At 40.1% G+C, this 21045-nt stretch overlaps 1 protein-coding gene across 1 annotated transcript in view; it reads right to left on the reverse strand.

Moving 5' to 3' along the window:
* MOXD1 (monooxygenase DBH like 1) overlaps window positions 1–21045 on the reverse strand; it is a 71753-nt gene that overhangs the window by 17776 nt on the left and 32932 nt on the right. Inside the window, exons 5-7 of the mRNA XM_024552175.3 lie at window positions 2027–2206; window positions 1643–1745; window positions 73–239 (exon numbers count right to left, since the gene is read on the reverse strand). Coding sequence (XP_024407943.2) covers window positions 73–239; window positions 1643–1745; window positions 2027–2206 — 450 coding nt within the window. The remainder of the gene's footprint in view (window positions 1–72; window positions 240–1642; window positions 1746–2026; window positions 2207–21045) is intronic.

Here is a 21045-nt window from a genome sequence, read left to right on the forward strand (position 1 = left end):
CCAACACAGTTTTCTAAGAGCTTTGACTAATCTGTACAGAGCAGCACGCAGACTGAGACGCACGCAGCATACCTCGCCCAGGCACTCCAGAGTGCAGTGACCCTCGGACTGGAACTCCGGCATGCCTGGAGGGATGGTGTGGAAGAGGCTCACCCAGAGGCCAGCCTCGATCACCCCGGCATCATATTTCCTTATATCTGTTGTATGAAATAACCTCAGTCCAGAGTTATCTATTAAGCCTGGAACAAGAACATGTCATTAAAAGTGAGTTTTCATTCTTAAAAAAAGAAAATCCCTATAGGCAGTTGAAGTGTTTCATTAATTTCCCCTAAACTCTCACAAGGGAAAGGAATACAAGCAAAGATTAACAGAAGACACACTCAGCCTCACAAATGGGGATTAAAAGACGAGTGGCCATATTGCCTGTGCTCACAGGAGGAACGTTTGTTTTGTTTAGCTGAGATAACCCAATGACCTAACACGAAGACAGAAGGAACATCCTGAAGTCATTCATTAGCGTATAGAAGAACACAACAAAAGTCTTATATGGTTTTCAGGTGAAGTTCAATACCATTTACCCAGAGGTGAAAACCAACCACTTGGTCGAGAAACCTTGGAGAAAAATATTAATGATTAACTTTCTATTGAGTGTGTCACCATCCTTTCTATCATTCAACAGTTATTCAATCAATACTAATTGAGACTTTATTGTGTGAAAAGCACTACGATAGGCATTGTGGAATGAAAGGTGAATAAGACACATTCCTTGTTGTGACATATTTGTAAGGAGAGAAAATATGAATCCCAACCTTCATACATCTGCTCCACTAGCTTTGACTCCTTTCTGCAGTGGTGACTTAACTGCCTGTGAATACCAATTTGGCCCTTTGGATCAATTAGCACACATTATACATAATTTTATATTAGTTGGTGTGATTATTCCATTGTTTCTCTATCCTACTACACTATGATTTCCACATAGGTAAAAACAGTGTGTTTTGCACCAACATTATATCATTAATCACAGGCCCACCACATAGTTGGTGTTCAGCATTTGCTGAATAATTGCATGGATTGATGTAAAACAATAACTTTATGTTGCTTCTGTTGATAATTTCATATTAAATCTTTCAATATTTTGGTTTTGGAATATTACATAAGTAAATTCAGAAATCAAATGTAAATACTTATCCCTCTTCATTTCAATATCATATCATGCAGTGTCTCTAAGTACTTGTTGAGTATATTTGTGGTTTTCCTTTCACACAACAAAATGCTTAATATTTTCTAGTGTGCTAAATGGTAGTTTTTCATATGTGTAGTTAGAAAATGCTTCATAAGCGCACTGTGTTTGGGACTAATTTACATACCAAAGGGAAGAGTCTATTCTTCTACTTCCTGGTAAGTAGCATGCAAACTTTGTTTAAGATCACAAGGCCCATTTGCCGTGTTCATTGCCAGTAATGGCTCTTGTCCCAATGTAATTATTAACAGTACTCTCTTTTACCCTAAAAATTATCCTAATTTAGATCATAAACATAAAATTTTATTCTAACGATGGATGCTATTTTTTTCGACTCTAAGACAGAAGTTACAAAACTTGTTAAAAATCACAGGTAGAACATATGAAGAAGAAACTCACCTTCCTTATATGACGGATTGTCATAATGAACTTCCAGAAGCACATAACGAGGATCTAATGGAGTGCCAAGGGATAATCCAACGTGAGGTGGATAGGAAAAACCCTAAATTAGAAAAACTTCATGAGACAGTGTCCTATGAAAGTGCCTGAAAGCTCCACTCCACTCAAATACCGACCATTCTGAAAGAGATTTCAACATACTGGAACGCCATTAATCAATAGCTCATAAGATAAAATGGCTTAAGGAAAGAATTCCTTTCCTTGGGAAAAATAATAAGCCATCCTCATATCAAAAATAATGTATAGCTTTGCTTGTAAGTAGTGGAATCATAGGGAAAGCATGATCAGTTAATCGTGTTACATCTCAGCAAACACTAGCCCCACCTCTCCGCCAATGGCCCAGGCAAACACAACGGTCTCGCAGGTGTGGAAGGCATCGGGCATGTTGGGGTGGTAGCACTCATGGCCGTAGTCCAGAACACTGTCGTTCAAGTTGCTGCTGCACTGATAGAGCAGGATGTGGTGGACCAGACTCTCGTGGCCCCTCTGTATCACGGGCTCCACCTAAACAAGCACAGCGCAGAGAGAGGAGGCAATAAATTAAATCAGCCTACCGCACGGCACAAGCATGAAACTGGCATAACTGATGATCAGTTTTTCAAAGAAATGGTTTTCTCACTCATGTAAAGGTTGTGAGGTCAAGTATAATCTGTTGTGATGATGACGACAATGACCATGGCAACAACAAAGAGGAGATAACCGTTGACTCCAAAAATCACAGGACTTTATTAATCTGTTTTTTTAACTTACTCTTGTTTCCCTTACCATTCTGCATAACAGATGTTTCAAAATTTGCTTTTCTTCTGCCAGTCTTTACTTTTCCCTTGCTCCTCTTCCTTTGCTTTTTACTTCCAAATAGAAAAAAAAAAATCAACACACCTCTCCTGGAGGTGATAGATGATGTCTCATGCGTCTACCTAGCATCTATTTGTCTGTCTGTCTCTGTAATGCTGAGCACAGAGCTGGGCACAAAGCAGGGCTCAATAATGGGTATTTTTATTTTAGGATTTAAAAAGAAATTCTATTAAGAATTTGACTATTAGAATTTGGGAGAGAAAACACTGTAGTGATGTGCTCTTGTGACACCCCTCAAATTAGGAGAGGGGAAGCAGTGAAAATAGAATCAGCAGGGAAGTTAGGCCTTGCAGTGAAAGCACAGTCCAAGGGGCTCCTTCCACTGCCCCTTCCGCGAGCTCCCTTCAGAACACTCCCCCACTTCAGCCTGGGAGCTCAGAGAGAGCTAAGCATACCCTCAGATCCCAAAGAGCCTTCTAGCCAGAGCAAATGCATGAACCCTGTACTTAGCGTAGCTGAGTTACTGATGCAGCCATCAGTTGCATGGTTCTTTGAACCTTCTATTTATCAGACAAAGACACCCTAGTGTGTCCCTAAATTTCCAAAGGTTAAGCTGTCTTAGGGCTCTTCCACACTTCTTTTAGCCTTATTTACTCAAATGCAGGCAATGCATTTTGAAATCCTTGCTTGTTCTCTGCCTCAGACATGCATATAAAGATGAAGCGTTTTCAGCTATCTTCTCCTAAGGCTTTCCTTTTAAATGTTCTACATGGTTTCACTTAAACATATAGTAAAATCTAAGCAGCAGAAGAGGGAAATGGTATGTAGTGGGTAGAGATCTGAATAGGCAGCCAGGGGTTCGAGTTTCTAAATCCAGCTTTATTTTGAGTTGCACAGTGAGGCATTCCGTTCTTACCACATGTACATTTTTAACATCATATACACAGAAATGACGCTGCACTTGGCTTTGTCTGCACTTGTCTTGTCTCTAAAACAATGAGCACCCTGAAGGCAGAACTATTTTCTATTTTGCTTGGAAATGACAACCATTATTATTCAAACATGGTTGCATAATATACAATGGTTACACAAATAGGTACCCCAGGATTTCTATTAGATTTCACTTTCCGCATGTAGTTTGAGCTTTCTTGTGAGACTTGATTTATTTGGGTATCTCAGTGCTCCAAGGGGGGACAGGGCACTGCAAATATGTCCACAGTAAAATATTTAGGCACATGTGAGATTTTTGCTAAGTGCGTTATAAATTCAAGAGGAACTTGTAGGTTGTACTGAGTTTTACAAGGTAGATCCTGGAAAGGAATTGTTAGGTCAAAACAGTTGGGTGTTGCCAAGGCAACTACAGAAATTAGTGGTCTTCATTAAGGCATAGCAGGAGTGAGCTAAGAGTGTGTTTGCAGAGATATGAGGCTAGGTGGTGCCTAAAAAAGAGGCAAAGGACCCAAATAGACACTTCTCCAAAGACAACACACAGATGGCTGATAGACATATGAAAAGATGCTCAACATTACTAATAATCAGAGAAATGCAAATTAAAACCACCACGAGATCCTCACACCTGTCAGAATGGCCATCATCAATGAATCAACAAACAAGTGCTGGCAAGGATGTGGAGAAAAGGGAACCCCCATGCACTGTTGGTGGGAATGCAGACTGGTACAGGCACAATGGAAAGCAGTATGGAGATGCCTCCAAAAATTAAATATGAAACTGCCTTATGACCCAGCAATTCCTTCCACTTCTGGGAATTTATCCAAAGAAATCCAAAACACTGATTCAAAACTATATATGCACCCCTGTATTCATTGCAGTGTTATTTACAATAACCAAGTTTTAGAAGCAGCCCAAGTGTCCATCAGTAAGTAGATGAGCAAATGAAAAGGCTGTGGTACATTTACACAGTGGAACTACTCAGCTGTAAAAAAGAAGAAAATTTTACTCTTTGCAACAGCATGGATGGGCCTGGAGAGCATTATCTTAAGTGAAATAAGCCAGTCAGAAAGAGACAAATACTATATGATTTCACTCATATGTGGAATCTGATGAACAAAATGAACTAACAAACAAAATAGCGATAGGCCCATAGATAGAGAGCAGGCTGACAGCTCTTGGTGGGGTTGGGGCAGGGAAATGGAGGGATAGAACAAAAGTAAACTCATGGACACGGACAACAGTGTGGGGACTGCTTGGGGGAGGGGGCTGGGGGAGGGGGAGGAAGGTGCACGGGCGTAGATGGTGATGGAGGGAGACTTGACTTGCAGTGGTGACCACACAGCACAGTGCACAGATGACTGTAGAACTGTACACCTGAAACCTGTGTAATTTGGTTAACCGGAGTCACCCCAGTAAATTCAATAAAAAAGAAAAAAGGTGCTTCAAATAAATGTCTTAAAAGAAACTTTCTTGTTTTAAAAAAAAATGTAGGGAGTCCTGCAACCAACACCAAGCTTCCAAGGTACCGATGCATTCTAGGAATAATAATAGTAACTTCTATCTTTTCTTCAGCACCTACTATCTGCCAGCCATTATATTAGTCATTTGACATATCTCATTTAATATGTAAAAGAAATCTATAAAGTAAATGTTAGTCTCCATTTTACAGATGAGAAAACTGAGACTCAGAGGATTAGGTAACAAACCCAAAGTATCGTAGCTAGGAAGTGGTAGGCAGGGATTTGAAAGCAGGCTGGTCTGACCCCAGAGTCAGTCCACCTATTGCAACATGCTCTTGCAGGAAGACATGCCGGAGGTGCCCCAAGGACCTGCCAGCTGCTGCCCTGAGAGGGAGGATGAAAGGCTTCAGTGAGGCATGTTGCCGACAGATGTCAGCAAGGAGGGTGATGGTACCACAGGCCCAATGCCAGAAGGTGCTTTGGAGCAACTACCAAGAATCACCACACAACCCTGCCAGCAGAGGAGCAATGCCAGACAGGGAGCCTGATGGGTTGGGGGGGTGGCCTCCAGCCCTCCTTGCAACCCTCACCAAAGCACACTTTGACCTTTAAGGAGTGGAAGGAACCAATATCACCCCAATAAATTCAGTAAAAAAGAAAAAAATACTTCAAATAAGTGTCTTAAGTTTTTTTTTCTTAAAAGAGAGCTTAAAAAGCTCTTTTTAAAAAGAGAGCAAATAACAAATTATCTCCTTGAAACCTGGTGAGGGCTTCAAGGAAAATTAAAATGTAATCTGACTTACAGATTGCAAATGAGGGTATGCACTAGAAAGTGAGGATTTCCTAAGAAAAAAATACATTCATAATACAATAAGGAAACTTTATGCATGCCCCCCTGGGCCCTGATCACAGGGAAAGATAAGGAGACTTGGAAGAAGCAATTTCTCGGCAAAACAGAAGGGATGCAAGAGATGGAAGGGACAAACAAACAAAGAAGCGTGGAGAAGTATATGTAAAGCTAGCAACTGAATTAAGGGGCTACTAATATAGGAGAAAATATATCGGTTATCAAACTCCCAAAGAACGGGTGAATTTCTCAAGAAGGACTTTTAGGATAATCATGTAGAATAATTAAATGAGAAACCAAGAATATTCCCATGGATAAGCACAATCTGTTTAATGCAGGGTACAAGTTCCAGAGAATGGGGGCACTTTGATCAGAGTAGGTCAGGGCCATTGGCTCGCAGCACACCCCCGTCCTGCCACCAGTGGGACAGAAGTTCCCACGAAACTTCCTGCCCTGCTTACAGAGCCTAGGGATAGCGCTGCATCGCTGCCAACCCCCAAATGATGGCTGTTGTTATCCTCTGCTTCCTTGCCAGCCCCGCAAAACACCTGAGGCAGCCACAGCACGTGTGTTCTATACCCTGTTGTCATCTCCTTCAGCCCAAGTGACGCTGAGGCAGAGACTGGAGGGCAGTGTCTGAGGCAGGACAGGGAGGCACAAAGGTGCTCCAGACACGTGCCACTTGTTGGCTGAACACAAGCACCACACATTACTGTTTCTTGTGTATTCAGTAACTGTCCATGGGAAAAAGACTTTTCTTTCTGCGTCATTAGGGCATTTGAAACAAAGGTGCAGTTATACGTTTTCATATTAAAAATATTTCTGAGGTAAACAAGGCTGTAATGAATCAGGGTTACAAGAAGCAGCACTAAAGAGGGTGCCCTATTTTGATCACTTCACAGATGTCACATTGTCATCACAACCAAATGGGAATGCCAAAGGTTGCCTCTATTCAGAAAATATTAAACTTACAGAAATTGTCGAAGAAGGCATGGCGACATAAAGTATAGAAAGAGACGAATTGGCAAAATGAACATTTAAGTTTTGTTTTAGGCTGGCTCTGTGATTGCAGAAGGAGCGAATACAAAGGAATACAAAGCAGAGCATGAGGAAGTGGGTGGCAGTGACACACACACCCGACGGCATGTTAAAGCATGTGGTTGATCACTGTGTTCTTGATCATAAAAGTGGGATTTGCAGACCCGCCTTCACACACAATGGATGCCAGGCAAGGATGGCTTGGCAGTTGGAGGTGATCGGTGAGGTGAGTGCATAGTAAAGGAACAGCCCAGGAACCAAAACACAGATGAAAGAGAAGGAAAAAAGAGTTGCTAAGTATAGCCAAGACCAAGGTGGAAATTAACATCAACCATAAAACTGAACCTGGAAAGCGGAAAGCCCCAAATATTTATACAATTCCCTGTGACCCGTCATCTTCTCTTACCCTCTTTTTCCAGGTCAGATGTGTCTAGCACAGTCCCTGCAACATATAGGCTGCCTAATAAATGGTTATTGAATGAAAATGAGGTAATATTCCCCTTTCTCCAAAGCCATCATCAATAAGTCTGAGTCATCAAACTCAAATTCATTGACATCTACTTTCTTGAGAGTCTCAATTCCATTGGCCTACCCTGCATTGCACTTCAGCAACCCCGCTGTCCCACCCTGTACTTACAACCACCAGGGCGGCACTCCGTCTGAAACTCTCTTTCCACCCGCTTCCCTGCTCTTCTAGTTCTTCCACACCTTTCCCGTCACTGGACCCACCACTTACTCCCAGGAGGCCCCTTGAACTACTTCCTTGGTCACCAGGCCCACACAACTGGCCCAGATGATCACAACTGTGACTCAGTCCTGGAAGCTGCCCTTCTGACCCTCCACTTGGGATGCTTTCCCACCACTCATATAAGACCTCAACGTTCCTGATCCGCACTTTTGCCTCCATGCATTGGTCTTCCTTTGTTTTGCTCTGAATGGGCATAAGCTGTTCAACACAGGGTATAACCTCCGGGGAATGAGAGCACTTTGCTCTCATTGCAAACCTTTAAGAATCTGTGCATACTCCTAATCACTTCTCAGTAAATGACTCAATTTCTTTGGTGAGAGAGGAATGAATACCTATCTATTCTAGCTGCATAAGGGGAGTTGGGGGTAGAACTTCATGGAAAGGACAAAATCATTGAAAAATCTTAAACATCAGCAACCTATTCTACATATTCAGTTTTTTTAAGGACATAAAATTTTATAAAGTAACACAATGGTCCAAAGAATCTCACATAGTGTCATCTTATTTTAGTTAGGATAGAATAAGACAAGGGATAAGATTTGAAAGTAAAACAAAAAAAATTAAACAAACTTCTAAGTGTCTCATTGGAACCAATGCACTGAGAACAGGAGGTAAGTAAATCTTAGGGGAAATGCATGTTATCTTTCTGTGACTGGAACTGGGGGTGGGGGTCCTTGACAAAGCTATGCTTACCTCCTCCTCTCCCTTCACCAGCACCTACTGTGAAACAGATTCAGTTCAAACAGGACTTCTCCTGAGAGCCCCTCAGCATCAGGAAACTTAAGAATCCACATTCCTTTGAAACTTCAAATGTCAATTACCTAAACAAAAACAGTTACTGAAAGAAACATGGGTTTTTGTTTTGTTTGTTTGTGGGGTTTTTTTGCTTAATTCCCCTGTGCTGGGTTGAAGAGTACCCCTCCAAAGTTTATGACCCCCAGAACCTCAGAATATGACCTTATTTGGAAATAGGGTCTTCTGCAGATAGAATCAGTAAAGACGAAGTCACTGTGCTCCAGGGTGGGTCCTAAATCCAACGACTAGTATCTTTATAGAAACGTAGAGGGATATTCAGATCCAGACACACAGAAAGAGAAGATGGCCAAGTGAAGACAGAAGCAGATATTGGAGTCAAGCTACCACAAGCCAATGAATGCCAGAAACCACCAGAAGCTGGAAAAAACAAGGAAGCATTCTTTCCCAGAGCCTGTGGAGAGAGAGCATGGCCCTGCTGATGCCTTGATTTTTGGACTTCAGGCCTCCAGAGCTGTGAGAGATTCAATTCTGCTCTGTCAAGCTACCCAGCTTGTGGTTATTTATTATAGTACCGTAGAAAGCTAATACATCCACCACTCTCGATTTGGGGGTCATAAACTAACCATTTGCAGACTTGCACATTTTATACCTAGGTCATAATTGTCCCTCCATTTATTTGTGGCATGAACTTATCACAAATACACATGCTTCCCCTTACATGATTGAGGTTGAATAGGTTTCACTATCCATAGCTGAATATATGTGTATCTTGCTTTAGATTTTATTTTGTGGGGTAAAAAATGGGAAGTGCCCTTACTGACTTGTCTAAGTATAGCTTAGTTTGAGAAAAACAAGAGGCTATTAGAGGTCTTACAAACAGTTTCCCTATACTTATTCTTCCAAGTTTACCCTCTTAAGATATTGCTTGTTAAAACATGAGTGGAACATAGCTCTCCGCAACTTGCAGTTCAATAAATTAAAATTAAAACAAAATGAAAGAGGTAATGGGTGGGCTCTGTAATGAGCTGGAAATTTTGTAAATTCCCATCACTTTTCTTCCTGCCTGTTCTTGTTCCTGGCACCTTGCTTTTATACATTTGTTCAAGGCACAGGTTGCTACCTATGTAAGAGCCAGTAAACCATCTCCAACAGAGGTTATCCAAAGAGCAGCTGGCTCATAAAGAGATGCTGCTTATGAGGGCATTTCGGCCACAATTAGCAGCGTATATAGCTGACTTCAAGATCATGCTGATATGTTCATGTGATTACGGTAGCACAGGGGTACCCAATTTATAAGAGGTAACCAAATTGAGTAAGAGAATGGCTGTCCCACAGGTAACCCACTCTGAAAAACGGCAGGTTCCAAGCAAAACCTGACTGCTGATGTGGTGTCAAGGGGCCACAGCCTGAATGGACTTGGTGGCTGAAGCTCAGCAAGTGATGGTCAAGTGGGAGAGAGATGAAGAAAAGGAATGAAGAAAAGGGGAGAACTGAGGGAGAGTTACTTATTCCGGGAAAAAGTTAACCCCCTACTGCAACCCTGAATTTTTGTGGGAAGTACCATCCTCAAGCACGAGCATGCCCTGCCAGCCCCTATTGACCAGGTCGGGGATCGGTACCCAACACATCGATCTTTTCTTGGGATTTTCAAACCATGGAAGACAAAACAAAACATCACCCTCTAGAAGCTGGAGATTGTAGAAGCCAGTGTGTAGTGAGATACAAGTCAGCACACAGAAAAATTCCAAAGACAACAGACAGACCTGGCAGGGTTTGAATACCTAACAAGTTGTGTCTGAAACCAGCTGCATCTCTGCCATTTTGTGGCTTATTTAGTCAACTTCTCTTATTTTGTGAGTCAATACATTCCTTTCTATTTCCTAAGTTAGTTCAAGTTAGGTTTGTATTATTTGCAACCAAGAGTTCTCATTAATAACCAAACACAAGTAACTATGCATCAATTCATCAAGACATATGTGCAATCTGAAATTATCCTTTATTTTTTTCTTAGGAAACATGCCATATAAAATTACTTTGCTTTTGTTTTACTTTTTCATTTTAATTGGATCTGGGTGAGTTAATAACCAAGTTACTTCAATACATGCCCTTGAAAAGCAATAGGAGGGGAAAAATCACCCCCTATAACACAGGCAAAGCCTTCCTCCCTTGCTTGCTGGTTCCAGAAATTCCACATAGGTACATAGTATTAAGGCTGTTTTCTTCTTAAATGTGCAAGGTTTCTTGAGAATGATAAAACATTATGATTTCCACTCATTTATTTCAAAATATGAGTTAATTAGGTTCTTTTGCCAAACACCTCAAGAATATAAAAACAAACAAAATAGAAAATTACATATAAGAAAGTTTATAACATAGTATGCTTAGTGTATGTATTGTTCTTTGAATTTTAATAGATTAGTAATGAACTCTAAGGTAGCTTCTGAATCTATATTAACATGTATATTAATTTTTAGCTAACTGAGGTACTCAATAAACTAGAGATCACTTAGCTACTCTAAGAAATTTTAAATTACCCCTGTATGGCCAGAAAGGGGTGGTAGAAAGACCTGGAGGTCAGGAGACCAAGCTCACTTCCTAGCTGTGCCACTAACCAGCTGAGTGACATGACCTCGAGCAAGTCACATCCCACTCGCCCTTACTTTCCATCAGTCTCCAACACTCTACGCTCTATATAGATTTTAATCCTCAAAACAACCTTATGAACTTATAAGAGGTCCCTCATACATTTTGTAGATGCAGAAAGTAAAACCTGTGTCAGTTAAGAAAATTGCCCAAGTGTCAGAGCCCCGATTCTGACCTCTGGTAGCCCCAGATCAGGAGTCAGCGCCCCTAACAACCACCCCGGCACACTGTATCCTTACCGACAGGGTCACAGTGGGACAGACCAGCACTCCACCAAGATCACTGCAGGCCCCTTTAACCTTTTCTGTGTGACCATCACCCAAGTACGGGTGCCTTATTTCTAAGCACTCACACCTGTGACTCTCCTCCAAGGCCTGACCTTGGGCTCACTTTGCAGAGAGCAGAAGTACCAGAAGATGTGCCTTCCTCTGGGGAAGTGGAAAGGAAAGGGAGTGTCAACGTCCAGCAATCTAGAGTCAGAGGAGGCGAGCTCCAAACATAATGCTCTCCGTGGGTGCTGTGGACTGAACATTTGTGACCCTACTGAAAAAAAATATTCTCTTGAAATCCTACTCCCCAAGAGGGTGGTAGAAGGAGATGAGGCCTTTGGGAGCTCATGAGAGCAAATCCCTCATAAACGGGGTTAGTGCCTTACAGAAGAGATTCCAGAGAGCTCCCTCACCCCTTCCACCACGTGAGGACTGGTGAGAAGACAGCCGTCACTGAGGAAGCAGCCTTCACCTGACACGGGGGACCTTAACCTTGGACTTCCCCATCCTCTATCTTTTTGGATGTTTAAGTGCTTTCTTTCTAGACAACACTCCATATTCCAGCCAATTTTCCCAAATCAGCACTTCTCACCTCATTAATCCGACTGATCATATTCAATGGCTCCACACCACCCATCCTGTAGTTGATCGAGCCCACACTTCTCTTTCTGAGGTGCAGGGCCCTCTGTCATTGGCTGAGTGAGTGCAAACTGCACAGTCACACACGCACGATTTCCCGTCACAGGGATCCCTTCCCCTTTATACACCACGCTCAGTGTGACCTCCGTGATTTCTTCTGCACCTTTTTCTCCGCCACACATCCCCTTATTCAACTGTACTTATTAAAATCCTCCTCATTCTTGAAAGCCCGGGCTTTGTTTTCGCTGGATGCCTTCTCTGATTATTTTGGCTCACGTTTGCCTGTTTTTCTGAACTTCTTTCAGGAGGCAACACTATGTGGTAGCCTGAAGCCAAAGACTCGGCTTGGAATCCAACCTCTGGTGCTCACTAGCTACGTGACCTGAGACAAATTGCTTAACCTTACTGAAACTCAGCTTTTTAATCTATAAGGTAAAAGTACAAATCAACTTTCAACCCATTATAAAAAATAAGGGAGAAAATGTGTCTAGCACATCGTAATTTATGGCAAGCAGTTGAAAACTGTTCTCTGTTCTATACAATTTAGCACATACATCATTTTTTATTGAATGTAATTATTTCATACGTGACTTTTTTTCTCCTTAATTGGAGCAGCAACTCATTGTTTCACCACTTACTGACAATTCATTATATGATGCAGACTTCTTCAAAGCCTTTATTATTTGTGTGTGTTGTAATTAGGACAACATAATATCAAGGCTAGATCTTGCTAGCTAGTCTTTGACGTGCTATTGCTTACATCTTTACAGGTGTAAGCTGTTTTTAAATGAAAAACTGAATTATTTTTAAGATTAGTCTATATGTTGAAACCTGATAATTCATGGAATTAAAAGTATATACAGTTCAACATCATATACCATAGATATGACTTTGCAGAAAAATGGCTCAGAGAACTTTTCCAACAGTTTTATTGGTCAACACAGGCTCTTTAATGCAACAATACATACATCAAAGGTGTGAGTGTATCTGGATTTCTGCCAATCCTAGGCAAGGTAGAGAGACAGCAGGAACCAACATGTTTTATGGACAATACAAACTGCCAAAATGGGAACCCCCTTAAAGGCGGACTCCTAGAGTTCCATTCCTCAGAAGGCAGGCAAGACAGAGGTGCATGGGAAAGGGAAAGACACTCCAACCTCGTTGTACATGACCGTCCTCCTGCCCTAGAAAAGCGAACTACAAGTTAGCAGAGGAAAGAATTAGAAGCAACACTCAGCTGAGCTAAGAAAAGTAAACACTAAATTACCTGAAACAACAGAGAAAATATTTGCAACGTTTATGTAAAACAGAGCTAATACCCTTAATACAAAAAAGTTCTGATAACACAAACCAAAAAACCCAATAGTGAAAATGGACAAAGCCCGTGAACAAAAATTTCATAGCAAAGAGTTCACAGAGAAAAAAGATGTTAAAAGACATGAATAATGAAATAAATGGAAATGAAAATGACATACTTTTTCACTTATCAGGTTGACAACATTTTAAAAGTTTAATCGGTGATGCTGGAGAGTGTTATGGACTGAATGTTGTATCCCCCCACCCCCACCCCCAAATTCATATATTGAAGCCCCAATCATCTAGAAGCCAAGAGGAGAGACCTCAGAATGAAACCTGTCTTGATGGAACCTTGATCTTTGACTTCCCAGTCTCCTGAACAGTGAGAAACAAATTTCTGTTGTTGAAAGACACCCAATCTTGTTATGGAAGCCTAAGCAAGGTAATACAGAAAGAAACTAGGTACTGGCATTAGAAATAATGAAATGCTGCTGATTAAATTACATCTAAATTCAGATCATATATGATTACACGATGATAAAAGAATAAGACAGATCTACACGTACTGAAGTAGAACATTTTCCAAGAGATCCTGCTAAACAGAAAAGGAAGTGTCAAAATGGTAAAGCCCCGTTAGTCTCTCAAGATCAAAACAGGGAATAAAGAGCAACAGACATAAAGGCATGTGACTGCATATACACACATATAGAAACATTTTAGAAAAATGTAAGAAACTACTAATGATGTTTATGGGAAGTGAAATGTGACTGGTAGAAGTTAGCCATTCACTGCTTTTCACTTAGTGGTTTTCCGTATTTGAATTTTTTTTACAGTGAACAAATTTTAATTTTAAAATATATTTTTTAAAAATTCTGGCTTCATCACTTACTAGCTGACTGGCCCTGAAAAGATGACTAAATATATGAGTCTCTATTTCCTACCTCACAATGTGATCATGAAAATGACACAAGATATTGGAAAACCCCACACGGTGCACAGTTATATACAAAACATTCATCAAATATTAGTTCTCATGTTTCCCACCCACAATGATGTTACATGTGTATTATATTTATGTCATGCTATTCTAGTTAATTTTAGAATAGAGTCTCCAAAAGCCTTTGAAATTTTTTATTTCCCTATAGAGTGCAACATAATCTATTTTCTTTCATAGTATTCTGAATTAAAATTTGTTACTTAGAGCAATAATTGACCAAGATGGATTTGGGACTAGGTTTCCAGAACGACTCACTGTCATGCTGAAAACTCAATGATATCCTTTGAATTTTTTAGGCCCTTAGAATTATTCCAAACATTTTCTTCCCCAAACTGGCTCTGAAGACCTCACGGCACAGCGGCAGATGTCGCCACGTGTGGCTTCTCCCCAGAGCAGGCGCAGCTCCTGCTGGGAGGGTCCCGGCAATGACTCGGTGATGCCGTGACACCGAGACCCTCACTTGGTCCTGCATCAAACACTTTCTAGCTCTCCGAGTTGTTTTTTGCTTTTTGGTCTCCTTTGAAGTTACAGTTGCTAGTCTGCTTTTATTGTTGTTGTGTTGTGTATGGGCTTTTTCTTTTTCTTCTTCTTCTTTTTTATGGTTTAAAGGCCTAGTAATTTAATTCCATCCATGAAAGGACAGAACTCAATTACTAACAGATGATCTTCATGATAAAACCCCACAGCCCCAAATTAGGGGAAAGAAACAAAAGTTTCTCATTTAGTCCAATACCACTTACATATACAAATGGCCAATTTATTTCTGCATATTTTAAAACCAACTTTTTAAAACTTGTGTTTCACATCCTGAAACTTCTAGGGCCTGTGTTTATGTATAATTTATCATAATAATTTTGGCAGTTTTAAATAAAGCATATTATTTTAGCATTTATTCATCATGATTTAAGGATTGTGTTTCCTGAAGAAATTTAATAAATGGGCCATCTTTTTTTCTTCTTCTGAGAGAACGGAAATAATCATGGCATGGCATTTTTTATTCCTTCAGACATAGTCTAAAGATTAGATCTAATTGTAAGCAATACAAACTTACAACATTGCCTCATGCAGAATTCTATTGGCTTTTATCCAGGGGTCTAGAATTCATTGCTCTTTAAATTTAAAGTATATTCTGTTTTATCCTTTAATGAAGATAGGATAAACTAATGTTGAGTGTCTTTCTTTAATATACAACATAACCACACTTTGGAGCTGTTAATAAATCCAGATCTTCAAATCATAATGTACTTGACTGAATTTGGTAGTTGTCTATTAAGTGTCTTCAAGTAGCTCACAGAACTGTTCCGTTCATGCCTTACATTAGAGGCACAATGCGCAGTGCCACACGTTCCAAGTTCATTTGTCCCAGGGTTAAGATAGAGTTTCTGAACATTGTTTACAACTCACCATTGTTGACTTCAGTCTAGATTTGAGTTATTCATTCAACAAACATTCTTTAAGCACCACTGTCAGGGACTGTACTCAAGGCTGAAGACCCAAGGCTGGAAGGGCAAAACTTTCAGGGGACTTAAGTTTTATGGTCAGGTCGAAAGATGAGTCCCACGGAAAATGTTTGGTGCTATGGTACATCAATAATAGCTACCATTTGTGTTTACATGTACTGAGACCGTTACACATATTATCACACTTGGTTTCATGTCATCTTCATACACTCCTGAGAAAGGTATCATTGCCTTGTTCTTACAGACAAGGAAACTGAGGCACAGTTCAGTACATTGAACAAACACAGCTGCTGAGTAGCAGGCTTGAATTTGCACCTAAGGCTCACCTGCTTCGGTCCCTTATCTGGGTCACTGTGCTTGTCTCCCTCTCTTATCTGTATGGGCTGCAGTGAAATGTGAAGGAGGAAGGTACAGTTAGAAAAAAAAACTGGAATAAGGCCCAAAATAATTTGGTCCTTTAAAATCATAGTGCTGTTTCAAAGAGCCACTGGTGTTTTTTACAGAGTTTTGCCCTCTGGTTGGAAAAGGAATGATAAAGACATGAAAAATTCTGAGCTTGATTGCACAGAATTTGTGACAAACAGTTATTACAATTAAGAAATACTGTCTTTTTATTTTGCTAAGTGAAATAAGTCGGTCAGAGAAAGACAAATACCATATGATTTCACTTATATGTGGAATCTAATGAACCAAATAAACAAACAAAATAGAAACAGACTCACAGATTCAGAGAACAGACTGACAGCTGTCAGAGGGGAGGAGGGTTGTGGGGCTGGGTGAAAAAGGTGAAGAGATTAAGCACCACCACCACCCCCACACACAGAAAAACCTCCTAGATAGACAGCAGTAAAACAAGCAGTAAGGTCATTACTGGAGAGAAAGGGAGAAGGGGGAGGTAGGAGAGAGTAAAGAGGGGTAAATGGTGATGGAAAGAGACATGACTTGGGCTGGTGAACACCCAATACAGCACACAGATGATTTATCAACCAATGTAAGTCCAACAAAGTTAATTTATAAAAAAGAAACACTGTATTTCATACTTCAGGAAAGTTAAACAAATAAATGAATACCAATGGATGGCTTTTGTAATTCTGGCTCCTCTCTGTTTCTCTCACTATCTGTGTTTTGAAGCATGAGGCCTCCATAAAAAGAAGACCTCATTTCTAAGGCAATTGCATGAAAAAGGGAAAACAAACTGAACTCTGTCTCAGGCTGTGGCTGAGTTAAACACTGGTCGTCTGTGAGTGAATCTCACTCTTGGTAGATAACTCCCTTCAGGAAGCCTTTGCTTAGGTTAATACGCAGGTTCACACCTAATTCACTTTTCTAAGCCCTTATGTTTCCTTCTGCCTTCCAGCCATTTGAATAACTCTTCTCTAGATGGAGGTTTCCGGAGAGCAAAGCAAATGTCTTATTAAGCTTTGGGGTTGTTTGCTTTTGATTCAATTTGAAAAGTTCATATCCAGAGAAGACAGCATACATCATATATCAACCACACAAAACTAATTAACATCTTGTCATTTTTACTTTGTTACTCATCGTGGCCCTCACTAATCCAGCACATTTCTCTGTTCCCATGAGGGACTCAGTGGTGACCTGAATTGCCAAACTCATACGTGAAGGGGGGTCTCAAGGACAATCTCAGGGGTCGTTAGTCTCAATGAGTTTAATATTCTGGTTTTTTTTCTAAATATGCCAGCCATGTCATTTAATTAACCTAAAATAATGTTTGTAATTAATACTTTTTGTCAGAATTTAAATAGTCTCAGGTCTGCAGTCATAGAAATCATATTAAAAATGGGTCTACATATGAAGGAAACATGAAAAGCATGAGTGACTTATGCCAGATTTTGCTCCATCAGCTGAAAGCTATACTCAGTCTCAACTTCCTAATTTTCAGCCTGCAGAGACATTCAAAGAGACATTTGCGGTCTCCAAAACGTGGCCAATCTCCTTTCTTGGCAGTTGAAAGAAGAAACCTAAAAAGATCTGATAAATTGTTACAATAACGGTTCCAGGAGACCTCATCACCTCATCTACCCCATGAACCATCACTTCTGTTGCAATTTTATTAATGTCCTGACCCCAAATACCAAATGTTTTGCTAAGTGTTCGAATTTCCACCTCTACACCAAACCTGTGTGCATTCTCTCCTTACTTCCAAGGCCACTTTTCTAGTTGGAGCTGCCCTTTCCTCTTGCGTACCCTGTCCTAGAGTGTCCAGGCTAACACCTTGGTTCTCATCTTCTGTATCTTGAACTCCGTGCTGAATCATGCCATTCCTTCCATCAAGACCCAGCAGTTCTTTTGCCTCAAGAGAAACTCACATCTCGGCCTGCTAGCCATGCTTTCGGCAAGCCTGGCCCAGAAGCCAGCCCCCCATTGCCACCAAATGACCAAGAATATCCATTCTCTGTGCCTTTATCATGGCGTTCCAGACTTCTCATTTCTGAAGGTGGCAGAACTGAACCGATCTAGCAGAACTTGAGCTATCACTAGAAAGACAGCTTGATGTTCTGAATGAATACTTGGAAAGCATTTAGGTTCTCAAAACTTAAGATAAATATGCCTTGAAATGGATTTATAAATTCAGTAAGGAGTTAAGGAGAACTTTCCAAAGTTAAAATTAGAAGAATACAAGATTGAAGTCAAGGTGAAAAATAAAAGACAGAAACTACAGTTCCTGTGGGAAGGTGTATCTACCACAATCCTAGAGCCTCCGGGAAGAACGGTCACAAGGATAGGGCAGTTCAATGACCGGGGGAGACTAGGTCTGACACACACCACTTCCCCCTGCACTCTTCATTTAGGTATAGAACCTGGGCACTCCAAGATGATACAACTCCAGTGAAGTGGTGGACTGAAAAAATACAACTGCTAGCAAAGGCAGCGAATGAAAAAAAACTATTTGTTCTGCCACGGTTCCAGGTTATTGCTGACTGAGTGTCCATGCCCGTGCCCCCCCCCCCCCCCAGTTCATATGTTGAAGCCCTGACTTCCGATGTGACAGCATTCGAAATAGGGCCTTTGAGAGGTAACTAAGGTTAGAAGAAGTCAGGAGAGCAGGGCCCTCATGATGGGATTAATGCCCTAATAAGAAACCAGACAGCTTGCTCCCCCTGCCCACATTCTCACACCGAGAAGAGGTGACACAGGCACACAATGAAATGGCAGCCACCCACCTACAAGCCAAGGGAAGAGGCCCCAGAATGAAACCTGTCTGACCAGCACGGTGATCTTGGCTTCCTGGCCTCCAGAACTGTACGAAATAGATTTCTGTTGTTTACCAGTCCATGGAATTTTGTTATGGCAGCCAAGCTGACTAAGTAAGACAAGGCTAGAAGAAAAGTAATAACAATATTCTTCCTGGAAATGAGTAAACATAGGTCCACCCGCATGTGAGAGTAGCATTTGAATTTATAGCCCTGAATGTTTGGGGAAATTCCAGACAAAGAAAATAGAGAATCCCTCATAGGTTACCTCCTCTGGAAAAAGCACATAAAATTTAATACTTCCTAGAAGAAGCATCCTCAGTCCAGTACATTGCGATTCCCATAAAATAGGTTAACTTGGTAAAATTTAACAAACTCTTCGGGAGACAAGAGACTAACATTTAGATTCCCAAGGACTTCAGGTATTGGAATTATCAAAAATAAAATAGAAAATAACTACGGATATATTATAAATGTTTAAAAGATGGAGTTGGAAAGATGAACAAGAAATAGGAAGATTAGCTCAGCAAAACCAATACAATTTCTACAAATAAAAATAATTGAAATTTAATACTCTATGAGGTGGATATAATACTGAAAGAAATTTAAGGGAGAATTATTGAATGTGAAAATATCATTCTGACTTCAAACTTCTCTAAGACAACTTTTTTTCCCACTTTTATTAAGGTATAATTGACATACATTAAACTGTATTACCTTTAAAGTATAAAATTTGATGTTTTAACATATGTACATACTCATAAAACCATAACAACAATCAAGATAATGAATCTCTCTCTCTCTTTCTACACACACACACACACACACACCCATTATCCACAAAACTTTCACTGTGCCCCTTGGAAATCTCTCATTGTCTTCCCTCCTTAATCCATCATCATCTCCAGGAAACCACTCAATGGCTTCTTTCCACTATAGATTACTTACATTTTCTAGAATTTTATTTAAAAAATGGAATCATTATTACATATAATTTGTTTTGTCTGGCTAGTTTCATTCAACATATTATTTTCCAAGTAATCCATGCTGGTTTTATTTATCACTATTTCATTATTTTTCATTATTTTGCTGTGCAGTGCCCCACTGTGTGTCTGTCCATTCACCTATTAATAGCCATTTAGGCTGTTTCTATTTTTTTGGCTGTTACCAATAAAGCTGCTATGAATACTCTTCTTTACAAGTCTTTGTGTGGACATATGCTTTCATTACTCTTGGATACATAAAAAAATGATAAAATTGCTGAAATACATGGTAGTGTATGTTTAATTATTTAAAAATCTTCCAAATGGGTTTTCAAAGTGGTGGTACCACTTTATATTTCCATCCACAGTGTGTTAAAGTTTCAGTTACTCCACATCTTGCCAACCTTTTGATTTTCATAGAACTCTTCATGTAAGTGACATCCCGATCCAGTGTGGTTTTAATTGGTGCTTCCTTAATGCGTAATGATGTTGAGCTGTGTCTCAAGACAGTGGACATGGAGCAAAAAAGGAGAGTAAACATATCTCAGGGATTTCTCTGAGAAATGAGAAACGGATGAGACCAGTCCTGTGATTTCCTCAGCTCACCCCAGGAGAAAGCTTCCAGGATGTTGCACAGGAAGGGGCAACCCAGGCGGAACCTGGCATTCTCCCTCAGTGAAGGAGGTAGAGCTGAGAGCTCAGGGAGACCAACGCGTTGGAAAACTTTCTTTGCTATATGAATGGAAAATATTACTCAAGAATACTGATATTTCCTGTTTGTCATTATAAAACCTTAGTTCTCTAACCTTGTAAATTTAATTCAATTATGACTCATGACTTTTTGCAATGAGATCTTCTCTTACATGACAAATAAGATGGATTTGGCAGGACAGCTCAACAAAAACTAAGCTTTATCTTAAAAGCGAGTATAGAAATAAAAAATTGAAGGCAGTAAAAATAGTAAATTTAAGTCATAAAAGGACTAATATACCATATAAAATCCAGTTGGATGTAAACAAATACATTTCAGTGTTTCCCTCTTTTTAATGTCTCAAAAAATTAATGAAATCAAAGTGAGTTTCACAACTGCTCTAAATTACTAGATAATTACATGTAAGTAATTAAGAGCTTTTTCAAAAACTCTAAAAATTCTTTTATTATAGATTATTTAAAGATGACAGAATAGAAAGGGATATAAATCTTGGGTACACTTTTGCCTTGATATTATTTTATATTTTATATGTTGAAG

The sequence above is a fragment of the Desmodus rotundus genome, chromosome 11 (genome assembly GCF_022682495.2).
Source record: "Desmodus rotundus isolate HL8 chromosome 11, HLdesRot8A.1, whole genome shotgun sequence".
Classification (NCBI taxonomy): domain Eukaryota; kingdom Metazoa; phylum Chordata; class Mammalia; order Chiroptera; family Phyllostomidae; genus Desmodus; species Desmodus rotundus.